The following is a 13,377-nucleotide window of genomic DNA, read 5'->3' on the forward strand; positions in this document are numbered from 1 at the left end:
AACTTCCTGCGAAACGCGCCGGAAATATCTCAAATCCCCAGCTAAGTGTTAGATTGTTGTGCAAATATTGGACTTAGTCGTGAGTGGTACGTGTTTGTCATGAGTGCTGGCTCATATACTATATATACCATGTATACAATATATACTATCCAGATATCACTTCGATGACTCAAGCTTCGTTGAGCTTAAAATTTTGGGTTCACACGTGTGGCGGCTTTTATTGAGTCTCCCCCATATGCAAATCATCTGCGATTAAGTCATATTTTTGGCGCTATTCGAATAGGAAGTGGGTAGATGAAACTAATTAATCAGAAACCAGCTTTTTTTGGGAAAGAAAACAAACAGAAATACAATTGGTAGAACAGCTTGGCCTCGACTTTTGAATAGCTTGAAAGTTTCTGCTGGCTTTCGACAATTTTCTTTGTGTCATTCAAGTGAAAGTTTCCAGTTTTCCCATAAGAGATTAACGAACTTCAGTTTGATTGTTCAGTGTAATTATCGAGTTACATGGTCTGTTTCCGCTTATACGTTTCTAGTTTGTTTCTCAAAATCTTAGAATACTGTTGTAGATAATCAATCAGAGCGATTTAGTCACACTTAACGCCCGTGGATCTGCGAAATCCATAATTGCCTGGCACTTCCCACCAATCAAAGGAAATCAATCAAGGTTCATGGCTTCTTGGAAACCTGTTCGTTCCTTAGCTCCTCTCAACTGTTACAGAAACCATCTGGTTTAATGGGCCTATATCCGCCATATCGAATCTTAATTACACCACAATTAAATGAAGACGCGTGCCTAGTTCCTCCTTGGTCGCAAAATTAATGGATCTTCCGTTGATTCGCATCTCCAATCGATTAAAATTTATTATGAATTTGGAACCGCCCTGCGAATTTGACTTTTAATTGATTTTCATTGTGCTCAAAAGATGAATTTAGAGAAATTTGTTTTGAGGAATTTGTGCTATATCTATGGAATCTCAATAAATCCCACCCGTTGTCATCTTCATTTGCTTCTTTTGTCCCCGGAGATTTCTATTCGTTAAAAAGTGATGTCATCGCTTGACTATTTAATTTTTGGATTCTAATCATGGCTCGATGGATTTTCCCAGCCCGGAGAAAAGCACTGAAAAAACGGTTGAAAAGCGTCAATTGAAAACGGTTTTCAATGCCAAAGTCTCACTGACAAAATCAGTTAAAACCGCTGAAGCGGCGCCCCAAATAATCGAATCCAGCATTTGCATAATCAAAAGCCAAATAAAAAGAACTCACGAAGGCAGGGAGAAAACCAATTCGAATTCGGTAGCCGGTGGCGCATGCGCAGAACCCTGAAGAACATAACGAATTTTTGGGCTTTGAATCAAACTCAGATTCGAGGTACGATGATGTCATCAAAACAACATGGGTTGCGGGTGTATTTTGTGTGTCTATCGCATCGTATGTGGTACAGCCCCTCCGGGGGGCGTGACCAAATGCCAAAAAGCAATAATAAAGGCAATGACCACGAGGAGCTGGGGGCTTTTGAGTGTGGCTCAACATTGACTAATTTTCGCAAATAACTTTTGGGGCACATCACATAGACACACGTCCGATCGCACCAGGCAAGTCAAAAAGTGAAAAAAAAAAACATGAGCGAAGTGAAGCTCTCTATAAACAATTTCGATTTCAACAAAAGCAAGAGGCAACCAGGCAACCAAGAGCCATGAAAGCAATCGACGAGCTATGTAATATTTCTTTGGCATTTGTATCGCTATGAGATAATAATCAGACAAAATGTTTGGTAATCATTCGAAGCTCCACCCAATAATTTGGGTTTTAATGGAGTTGGGGGAATATTTGAATTAATTGATGAGAAAAGAGTGGAGATAGATACATTTCTGTTCATCTATCTATCTCATAAATCCCCGATTAAGTTAAGAGTATTATAACTTGAAGTATATTATTCCAAATGATCATAAATCTCTGTTTAACTTTAGCAGAATGAAAACCTAACTCTATAGATCATTTCCAGTTTAGTTCTATTGTTTAAATGAAATCCAAGTCTGTGGCTCTTCCCTCTCCAGCTTAGCTGTTTTCTCTTTGAAATTGTTTGTTATTTTCTCTGGTTGGTTTTGGAAATTGTTTAGCATGCCAGGCACAAACAAAAGAATTTATATCACTGTGGGTTTCTACTTGTTGTGTTGTGTCAATCTGTATTCTTCTTTTCGACTGAGGCAAAAACTGAATTTTAATTTCCAGCCACTGATGAGGTAATTTTATGCGTAGAAGTTTTTGACAACAAAGACCACCAATTCCCTAATTTGCCGAGCTATAGGTCTCATTATTTTCCGTTCAAAGCGGAGATGACAGAAAAATTACGCTTTTATCAGAAACATGCCATCCCTCACGCAAAAGTAATTAAAATCGGTAACTACCTCGGATGTTATCTGAGTAGAAAAAGGTTGCCAAAAAAGATGCCTAACTTCTTTTTGATATATTTTAAAGTATCATTTAATTCGGGATTTGCTAAATGATATGTGTGACTTAGCGTATGGGCCATAAAAATTAAGCATACAAAATGCTAAATGTTTATTGATTTATGCAAATTCTTACACGACTCCGAGGTTGTTGCACGCCTTGTTCATTAGCTATCCGTGTATGTGGAACACTGCGAGATTAAGATCTGCTAAACAGAGCTAGAGAACGCCGAAGAAGTCGAGAAACTATAAAAAATAGTTTTCAAAGTGTTTGCGATGAGTGAAGTGTGGTGGTTTATAAATAGAAATAGAAGGCGCGCAATCCGAGTGTTCCTGCTCCCAGCTGCCGCGCATGTGCTCTGCTACCATGTTGTATCCCCCGATTGAAGTAAACAGGATGCCCGGAATTTCGAGCCTCGGTTCGCATTCGCCCCTGACTTTGCCTCTGCCTCCCTTTTCCGGCGACTTCAGTTGTATAAATAGTTTATGGCCAGAGACAGCTGTGTGTGTGTGTTGGGGGTACGTTCTATTTTGGGGATAAAGGAGGCACAGTTTTAATTGCTTTTCCTGCTAAGCCTAAAGTTATGCCGCACTCCGCATTTTCCAGGCTTTGTTTGCCACTCGATAGTGATAAGCGTTGAACCTTATCGCGGTATGGTAAAGTTTATTGTCACACTGGCCGTGTTGGTGTTGCTGTTGTTGGTTCTTTATTGTTTAGTTTTCACCTCTTTTTAATTGATTTTTCTATTTGCGAAAGCGAAGTGTTCTGTTTGCCAATTAGCCGCGAATGCCTTCCAGGTGACCTCAACGCCATTGGCGGCACATATATGTATAGTAATGATCTATCAGCGGAGTTATGACACCCGACCCGAGTAGGCAGCAGATTATAACTCTTTGGCATGATGTCATTGGGAATGATCGAATTTGGCAGCTATTCTAAATGGCCCATTCATTAGTCTGCGGGCTGTGATAGGGCGCCATAAATAACTTGATATTGGAAGTGCATTCCCCTGTGTATATATATATATATATATAAACATATGTCCGAGGTATGCGGGATTTATGGGCAGATAAGATAAGCCAACAGGGTCTATTGGCTATTTGTCAAGGCAAGGATTTCCAGATACCTTAACCGTTTTCTCATACTGCTATCAGTACGTGCGATAAAGGGAATTCACCATAGGCCAGTAGAAGCATTTTTGTTGCCACTCTTGGCTTTTGGCTTTTAATTCATCTGATAAACAGAGCCAAAGGGGGAGGAAGCTTTCCCCCACTCTGCATTTTTGGGGCGAGCAAAAAGTTGGGCACAAATTGTTTTTTAGTGACCAAACGGCCCGGGCTCTGCGAACATCTGACCGTAGGAACGAAACTTAGTGTCGAAATACAAAACGAAAGATTAGCTTTAAGGAACGGCACTTGGTGCTGAAAGCCCGGATATCTTGAGAAATCCCCTCGAAATCACTGATCAAAGGCCATGGAGTACAACAGTGTGCTGCGCTCGAATTTCTCGCGCAACGAGTATCGAAGATATATTTCCTACGAACGGCAGTCGTTGGGTAGGTTTCTGAACTTGAACTTTTCCCCTGGCAGCTCGCGATCATTATACAATCCCGAAACGAAAGTAACCTGCTCTTATCTATCTCAGTTGGGTGGAACTTCATTTTTGGTTGATAAGAGCGCAAATATTTGGCAAATGAGTCAACGGCCCAGAAATATGGTTTCGCTTTCTGCAGTTTCCGCTCCATTTCCGTCCACTTTTTAACATATTCTCTTGGCCAGTATTACGTAAAACGAACCGTTGATAAAAAAGTAACAAAGTCGTGAAGCATGGGTATGAAGTAATTTTGGCAGTCGACAGATAAGCTCGCAGAACCACTATCGCTGGGCAGCGACTGTTTTGATTTCCATACGCTTGCTGGGGGTATATCTACTGGGTCGGAAAGTTGGTCACAGCTTGGTTTGTTTATAGTTGATAGAGCTGAATTTATCGTACACTTGTTTACAAAAGAAATTTGAAGACTACCCTTCTCTTTCACAAGGTAAAGCTACTTGAAATAAAGCAACATATTGCTAAAATTCTTTCACTAAATTTCTAAATTCACTATCAAGCTTACTCAAAATGTGTTCACAATTTTGTTCAATTAAGATCCAAATGTGAAACGCCAATCGACACAAGGCTTATCTTTACGGGTCTAGAAAACACAACTACGTGATGAGTTGTTCGAATAAAAAGTGCTTGCTGGTTCTTCGTTTGAAATACCCGTTGGTAATCTTTGACATTATGGGAACCCGCTGATGGAATGATTTAAAATTAGGAATTACGTTTGACATAATCGAGAGACTACAAATAAACTGCCTTGGAATGTGGTTCTAACTTTAGCCAGGGATTTTTTATAGAGGCAATTATGTTGGCGATAACTCGTTATCTCTAAATCAATAGGTTCGTACGTCACGGTTGTGCTTTCCCTATCTCTGCCACATACCTTTCGTATTTTTCCTCTATTTTCCCTATGCCCATTATTGATTTTGGTCTGTTGTCAGGTGGTTTGCCCATTTCTCTTTCCTGGAAAAAAAAAAATCAAAACAAACACTAAAGCTAAACGTTTCGCGTTGCATTTGTATGACTTCGAACTAATCCGAGATTTTTGTTCCCCCCACTTAGCATCACAATATGAGCCGGGAGGCTACTCCGCGCTGCAGACACCGACGCCTTCCAATCGCAACTCCGCCAGCATGACCCAGCGGGACGGCATCATCAAGTTCGAGAACGAGCGGATAAAAACGCTGCAGGAGGAGCGCTTGCACATTCAGAAGAAGACATTCACAAAATGGATGAACTCCTTTCTGATCAAGGTGGGTAAACTACTTGAGTCACCCATCACTCTGAGTACTTTTAATTTAATTACTATTAAGTACAAATGAAAGAAATGCTTTGTTTTGCTAAGCCCATAAAGTTTTCATTGTTTAAAAACTATAATTTCTCGATCAAAGTGATGTATTCAGATGAAAGCGCCATATGTATATGACATTCGAAATTATACATTCACTTGAAATTTTGATTGGAAGAAACTTTTATGGCCCCACCAATTTATGAATGCAACTCACATTTGGGCTTATCGTCTTCTTTGTAGGCCAAAATGGAGGTCGAAGACCTATTCACAGACCTGGCCGATGGCATCAAGCTGCTGAAGCTGCTGGAGATCATATCGTCGGAGAAACTGGGCAAGCCGAACAGCGGACGCATGCGCGTCCATAAAATCGAAAATGTCAACAAGAGTCTGGCATTCTTGCACACCAAGGTGAGATATGCCACATGAATGGTGGCGAGTGAAGGGAGTGAAGGCGTTGCAGTTGCTGGAAGACCAAAGACCGAAGACTGAAGACTGGAGAGTGTAGAGCTCTCTACGCATTTGTAGAAAGTGCAAGTCGCGCCTGCGCAGCTGCGCGTGGCCATTGCGTGCTTTGTTTGCCGTATGAGGTGCACGGATCTGGCTCTTGGAGTCGGGATCTCGGATCTCGGGGAAGCGGGAAGTGTGAGGCGACGCCAAGACATGGCGAAAAAGTATATATTTAATTACCTGGCCTGGGCACCGCGTTTTCTTGGCAATATCTAAAATATTTGCATACTTTCTAATGCATTTTTTCCTTGACTTCACTTCACTTTGTTGCGCTTGGCACATTTTCCACTGCCGCGCTCATACTATACATGTGTACTTTCTTTGCACCTCTCGTGTGCATTCGATTTTAATTGAGCAAAGTGGGAGCTTAGCGTGCGACATAGTTTCGAATCTTCTGGCTAGTCAGGTGCCTCTGCTCTAATCTAATTAGAAGCAATTAAAACGCAGCAAATTGTCCCACTGTCCAACTAATTCACTTTGTTTCTTAAGCGCCGAAGCAGTGAAAGTTTTCGGTTTTACTTTTCACCATTTCATTTCGTATTTCATTTGTTTTTCGGGCTTGTCTTTTGTGTGTGACACGGGTATTGAGTGCATTTTAATTGGTTTTTAGGCTTGAAAGAAGCCCGAGCGAAAGATTTACGCACAAGCGAGCATTCGATGGAGGATCCCTTGGGGACCCATTGAAGCGTTCAGCGGAGCACGTCTCTCGGAATTTCCAGTCGCCATTAGGAGAACCAAAAGGCGTAGCTCCCCACTAAACATTAATGTACCAGAATAACTCGGAACGGGTCTATTAAAGCAAACTGTTTGTCGGGGTATAGGAATAAAGTTAGCTTACTGCCTTCTTATGAACTATTAAAAACGATAAACTGACATGCATAAATTATAAATCTATAATTATGCCCAAAATCGATCATAAATCTGCCATTAACCCTCCTCCAGATTCCTCTCTATTTTCTATGAATTTAAAAAGAATCCGTAATTGGTTCTTAAAATTTAAATATGTAAACTAGTTTCCAGTAAATGCTACTCCAACTCAATTTTCCACATGGACATAAATCAGCAGCCAACCGCTGGCCACTTTGTAGCTATGATAATGCGATTTAGATCGGTATCAGCTAGTAACTTATGCTTTTCTCGCTGGGATTATCGTGCGCGTTACCTGTCCGCGCCCTGACCCACTATAAATGCAAATGGCAGGCGGGCGACCCACATGAACCCGCCGGGGGTCAAGCACCTCCACCTGATAAAGCGTGACTTGCTGGACAGGCGCAGACCCAGTTCGGATGTATCGGTATCTGTGGGATGTGGAACTCTTGGTAACCCAATACGCAGCTTACCCACTCCATTCACCAAACGGGAACTGAAAGAAATGCAGAAGAGATAGTGTGGAGTGGAGAATGGAAATAATGCTTGATGGTTTCTTTCGTTTTAGGTCCGTCTGGAGTCCATTGGTGCTGAGGACATCGTCGATGGCAACCCCCGTCTCATCCTCGGTCTGATCTGGACCATCATTCTGCGGTTTCAGATTCAGGAAATTGAAATCGATGTGGTAAGTTGTCCTCTCGCAAGTCGCATAATCAAAGTGCTTCATTAATAATTCAAATACGTTTCACTTAGGATGAGGAGAACGAGTCCAGCGAGAAGCGTTCCGCCAAAGATGCACTGCTTCTGTGGTGCCAGCGCAAGACGCATGGCTATCCGGGCGTCAACATCACTGACTTCACCAACTCCTGGCGTTCCGGCTTGGGCTTCAATGCGCTCATCCACTCGCACCGTCCCGATCTGTTTGAGTACAGTACGATTGTCAATTCGAAGAACTCCAACCTGGACAACCTTAACCATGCCTTTGACACGGCCGCCAACGAATTGGGCATTCCCAGGTAATAATTTTGTAAATTATCAATAATATGTCAACAAAATTAATTGTAATTTGTTCGCCCTTTTAGCCTGCTCGATGCGGAAGACATTGACTCGGCCCGTCCCGATGAAAAGTCGATCTTGACCTATGTGGCCTCCTACTATCACACCTTTGCACGCATGAAGAACGAGCAGAAGAGCGGCAAGCGCATAGCAAATGTAAGTAGACCTGGGTCGGACCCGGCATCAGCTATGAACCTGCCTATAAAGGTAGATGCGGATGCCATTGGCAGAGTCCCATCGTCTCTAGAAGTCGCTGCAGCGTAACGGTGTCCCACAGTTAACGCTCTACTTCACAATGGATTGGCCCCCGATCGGATTCGGATTCCGATTCGGATTCAGATTCAGATTCGGGTGGGGTCCAGACCTACACCTAGAAAGTCGCTCAACCAGCTCTCTTTCTCGATCCCCCCGCAGATTGTTGGGCAGCTAATGGACGCAGATCGCAAGAAGATGCAGTACGAGGGTCTGACCACAAACCTGCTGAGCTGGATCCGCCAGAAGACGCTGGAGCTGGAGCAACGCGACCTGCCCAACTCGCTGGAGGGCATCCAGCGAGAACTGCTGGCCTTCAAGGAGTACCGCACCATTGAGAAGCCACCCAAGTGAGTAGAGGTTCATGACCAGCCGGAAATGATATATCGTATGATCACTGCTCGGATACCCAGAGACCCATATGACCCCTAGTACATCTATTAATGATGCTCCTCTCCTCCAACAGATACAAGGAGCGCAGTGAGATCGAGGCCTTGTACTTCACTATCAACACTCTGCTGAAGGCTTTGAATCAGCCGCCGTATAATCCCCAGGACGGCCAGCTGGTGAATGACATCGAGAAAGCCTGGCAGATCCTTGAGTATGCCGAACATCATCGCGAAGTCGCTTTGCGTGACGAACTCCTTCGCCAGGAGAAACTGGAGCAGCTGAACTACAAGTTCGAGAAGAAGTCGGTTCTGCGTGAGGGTTATCTCAAAGAGATGATCCAAGTGCTGTCCGATCCACGATACCTGCGCCAAGTGGATGCCACGCTGAAGAAGCACGAGGCAATCTCTGCAGATATCCTGGCGCGTGTGGAACGATTCAATGACTTGACCGCCATGGCCGAGGAGTTGGACAGGGAAAACTACCATGGCAAGGAGCGAGTGCGTCGCCGAGAGCAGGAGGTAATGGCTAAGTGGCGCCAATTGCTGGAGCTGCTGGAAAACCAACGCCTCAACCTCTCCCAGATGAGCAACCTGATGAACCTGCTCCGCGAAATTGCCAGCACCACAGAAGCAGTGCGGGAACTGCAGCAACAGTTCGCCTCCGAGGATGTGGGTCCACATCTCTTGGGAGTGGAAGAACTACTGCAGGCGCACTCGCTGCAGGAACTCCAGGTTAACACCTACGGAGAGACTCTCAAGCGCTTCAATCGCCAAGCACTGCCCTACAAGAGCTCCGAGCACAAGGACGCCGCTCTGCTGGCTCAACGCCTTGCGGATTTGGAAGAGGCGTACTCGGAACTGTTGCGACGTTCGGCGGCGAGAAGAGCCCGTCTGGAGGAGGCTCGAAACTTCCACCACTTCATGGAGGATTACGACAATGAGGAGTCCTGGCTGGTCGACAAGCAACGTATCTGCAAAACTGGCATCACCGCCAAGGATCTGCGAGCAGTTCTTTCACTACAGCAAAAACACAAGGCTTTGGAGGATGAAATCAAATCACGAAAACCGAAGTCAGGTCAGATGTCGACCGCAGGCAAGAGGCTGATTGGCGAGCAGCACCCTAGGTCCTCGGAAATCCAGAGCAGGATTGATTCCCTGGCGGAACACTGGCAGGCCTTAGAGGCACTAGTGGAGCTGCGCCGTCGCCAGTTGGAAGATGCTGCCGAGGCCTACCAATTTTACACCGATGCCAATGAAGCCGAATCATGGCTGAACGAGAAGATGGCTTTGGTCAACTCCCGGGACTACGGCAACGATGAGCCATCTGCTCAGGCTTTGCTTCAGCGTCACCGCGATCTCCAGGGTGAACTCAATGCCTATTCCGGAGATATCCTTAATCTGAACCAGCAGGCGGATAAGCTGATCAAGGCTGGCATTTGCACCCTAGAACTTTCCGCCGCAGAGCCAGAATTGCCCGAAGTGGAACAGGAGGAGTGGGTGAACGAGACCCGCCTGGTGCCCAAGGAAGTTTGGGAGGACGAGTGGGTGGAGAAGCTGGAGCACAAGAAGGTGACGGAGACAAAGATGTTGCCACATGTCAAATCTCTGTTTCCCTTCGAAGGACAGGGAATGAAGATGGACAAGGGCGAGGTGATGCTGCTGAAGTCCAAGACCAACGACGACTGGTGGTGTGTGCGGAAGGATAATGGAGTGGAGGGATTCGTGCCCGCCAACTATGTTCGTGAGGTAGAGCCGCGCCCAGTGGCCTGCATTGTACCGAAAGCTGAAAAGGTGAAGTCCCTGCAGAAGGTGAAGAAAACCATACTGGTCAGACAGGTGGTACCCGTGAAGAGAATTAAACCTGTGAGCGTAGCTCCCAAGCCCTTGGTCCAGAGGAGAACCTCTACCCAAAGCATCAATGAGAACGCAGATAGCGTGGAGAAACGGCAGCAGAGAATAAACCAGACATACGACGAGCTGCAGGAAATGGCCCAGAAACGCCATGCCCTCCTGGAGGATTCCATTCACCTGTTTGGCTTCTATCGCGAATGCGACGACTTTGAGAAGTGGATGAAGGAGAAGGAACGCATGATCAAGTCGGACGATGGCGAGGGTGTGGACAATGCCAAGCGTAAGTTCGAGAAGTTTATCACAGATCTCTCGGCAGCATCGAAAAGGGTTGAGGAGATCGATGGCGCTGTGGACACCTTCCGTAGACAGGGTCACTCGCAGCTGGACAAGATCATCGCCCGCCAGCGCCAGATCCACCAGATTTGGCAGCGTCTCAATAATGCCAAGGCCCAGCGTGAAAAGAGTTTAGAAGGAGCCTCCAGTGTGGAACTATTTAACCGCACCTGCGACGAAGCCAAGGTTTGGATGAGCGAGAAGATGTTGCAGCTGGACACCGCTGTTATCACTCCCGATCTCCGCACGGTTCAAGCCTTGCAGAGGCGCCATCAGAACCTGGAAAGGGAGTTGGCTCCCGTGGAGGACAAGGTTAATCGGGTGACCTACTTGGGCAACTCGGTAAAGAACGCCTATCCTGCTGAAAAAGACAATGTGAATGCCCGCCAACAGGAGGTGCAGGATATGTGGCAGCAGGTGCAACAGCGTGGTAGTGATCTTCGCAACCGCATCGAAAGCGAGGTGGGTCAGCAGGTCTTTAACAACAGTGCCAAGGTCCTTCTAGCCTGGATCGACTCCGTCAAGGATCAACTGAATGCCGATGAGTCCGCTCGTGATGTCGAAACTGCAAACAACCTGCTGAAGAAGCACAACGATCTGGGCGATGATATCCGTGCCCATGACACCGAATTCGTGGAGGTAATTCAATTGGGCAAACAGTTGTCCGATGGCAAACCCAACATGGCAGAGACTGTGGCTGTGATTGAACGCCTGAAGGCCGAACAAGATGCCATTCATCGCGGCTGGGCCGAGAAGCAGAAGTGGCTGCTGCAGTGCGTCGATCTGCAAATGTTCAACCGTGAGGCAGATAAGATCGATGCCACCACCAAGAGCCACGAGGCTTTCCTCGAGTATAATAACCTGGGGGTAAGTAGTTCTAGGTTTTGGCTAACTTTTTCTAGAAACTCATACGTTTTTCTTTTCAGGCCTCTTTGGATGAAGTGGAGGCCATTCTTAAGCGTCATCTTGACTTTGAGAAGAGCCTAATGGCTCAGGATAAGATCCTTAAAGGCTTCTCAGATAATGCAGACAAGCTGATTTCTAACGATCACTACGATTCTAAATAGTAAGTTATAGAAACCTAGAGACATGGTCAAACCCTAACCAATCCATTAACTTTCAGTATCGGAGATCGCCGAAATCAGGTGCTGGGTAAGCGCAAGGCAGTTAAGGATCGTGCTTTTGAGCGCAAACGCCTTCTACAAGCTTCCAAGGATTTCCACAAGTTTGCCGCCGAGGCTGATGACCTCAAAGTGTGGCTCCAGGATAAGACGAGGATTGCAGGCGATGAAAACTACCGCGATCTAAGCAATCTCCCTCGCAAGTTGCAGAAGCATCAGGCTTTTGAGAGGGAACTTCGCGCCAACGAGGGTCAGCTAAGGAATGTTACTAAGGACGGACAGGCCCTGGTCCAAGCTGGAAATCGAGTGCCTGAGGTGGAATCCCGGGTTGCCGATCTCAACAAGCGGTGGAAGGATCTACTCACCCTGTCCGAGGATAAGGGTCGCAAGCTGGAACAGGCTGCATCTCAGCGAGAACATAACCGTTCCCTCGAGGATGCCAAGAAGAAGGTTGATGAACTGGACGCTGCTCTGCGAAGTGGAGATGTAGGCAACGATTTGCGCAGCTGCAAGGACCTGATCAACAAGCAGCAAATCCTCGAGTCGGAAATCACCATCTGGGATCAGAAGGTAGCGGAACTGGTTTCAACTGGCGACGACATGGCACACGGGGGTCATTTCAATGCCCAGAATATCGAGGCCGGAACCAAGGAGCTGCAGCAGCGTTTCAAGGATCTGCGTGATCCTACCCAGCGTAGGAGAGCAAAGTTGGAAGAGAGCCTGAATTACCACAAGTTTGTTTTCGAACTGGATTCGGAGTTCCAGTGGATCAACGAACACCTGCCGGCAGCAAAGTCCAATGAATTGGGTCAGAATCTGCACCAAGCCCAATCCCTGCACAAGAAGCACAAGAAGTTGGAGGCGGAGATCAAGGGCCATCAGCCAATGATCAATAAGGCCCTGGTGGCGGGTCAATCTCTGATCTCGCAACAGCATCCGGAGCGAGAGCAAGTGGAGAGCCTGTGCCAGCAATTGGAGCAGGCATGGCAGGATCTGGAGCGCCATTGTGGCGAACGGTCCCGCAAACTCGACATGTCCCTCAAGGCTCAGCAGTATCTGTTCGACGCTGGCGAGATCGAGTCCTGGCTAGGTGAGCGTAACAACGTCTTGCGGTCTACGGAATATGGCCGTGATCGCGATTCCGCGGCTAAGTTACTCACCAAGCACAAGACCATCGAGCTGGAGCTGGACACCTACTCAGGAATTGTAACCGAAATGGGACACAGCTGCGCTGCAATGGTGGCCGCCAATCATCCGGACAGCAAGGTCCTGGCCGCCAAACAGCAGCTCATTGAGAAGATGTTGAAATCCCTGCACAAACTGGCCTCCCAGCGACAGGGTCGTCTGATGGAGAGCCTCTACAAGCACGAATACTTCCTGGAATCAGACGAAGTAGAGCAATGGATCCGGGAGCAGGAGCAGGCCGCCTCCTCGGAGGACTACGGTCAGGACTTCGAGCACTTGCAGCTGCTACAGAACAAATTCGATGACCTTAAACACCGCGTGGAAGTCGGAGCAGATCGAGTGGATCAGTGTGAGCTGTTGGCCAAGAAGTTAATCGATTCAGAGAGCCCCTATGCCAATGAGGTTGAGAAGCGACAGGAACAACTTAGGTGGGTAGTGTTTATAATAGGGATTGTATGTATTATAATAATAT

The 13,377-nt window shown here is 46.4% G+C and overlaps 1 protein-coding gene across 5 annotated transcripts in view; it reads left to right on the forward strand.

The window, feature by feature from the left end:
- The window catches only part of LOC117139797 (spectrin beta chain, non-erythrocytic 5), a 31,192-nt gene that overhangs the window by 9,514 nt on the left and 8,301 nt on the right, over window positions 1-13,377 (forward strand). For all 5 annotated transcript variants that reach the window (XM_033302412.1, XM_033302414.1, XM_033302415.1 and 2 more), the window contains exons 3-11: window positions 5,116-5,306; window positions 5,585-5,752; window positions 7,287-7,403; window positions 7,472-7,734; window positions 7,801-7,930; window positions 8,189-8,376; window positions 8,493-11,466; window positions 11,526-11,665; window positions 11,723-13,333. In XM_033302412.1, the coding sequence (XP_033158303.1) occupies window positions 5,187-5,306; window positions 5,585-5,752; window positions 7,287-7,403; window positions 7,472-7,734; window positions 7,801-7,930; window positions 8,189-8,376; window positions 8,493-11,466; window positions 11,526-11,665; window positions 11,723-13,333 (5,711 nt within the window). In that variant the 5' untranslated portion in view covers window positions 5,116-5,186. The remainder of the gene's footprint in view (window positions 1-5,115; window positions 5,307-5,584; window positions 5,753-7,286; window positions 7,404-7,471; window positions 7,735-7,800; window positions 7,931-8,188; window positions 8,377-8,492; window positions 11,467-11,525; window positions 11,666-11,722; window positions 13,334-13,377) is intronic.

Source organism: Drosophila mauritiana, chromosome 3L (assembly GCF_004382145.1).
Source record: "Drosophila mauritiana strain mau12 chromosome 3L, ASM438214v1, whole genome shotgun sequence".
Taxonomy (NCBI): Eukaryota; Metazoa; Arthropoda; class Insecta; order Diptera; family Drosophilidae; genus Drosophila; species Drosophila mauritiana.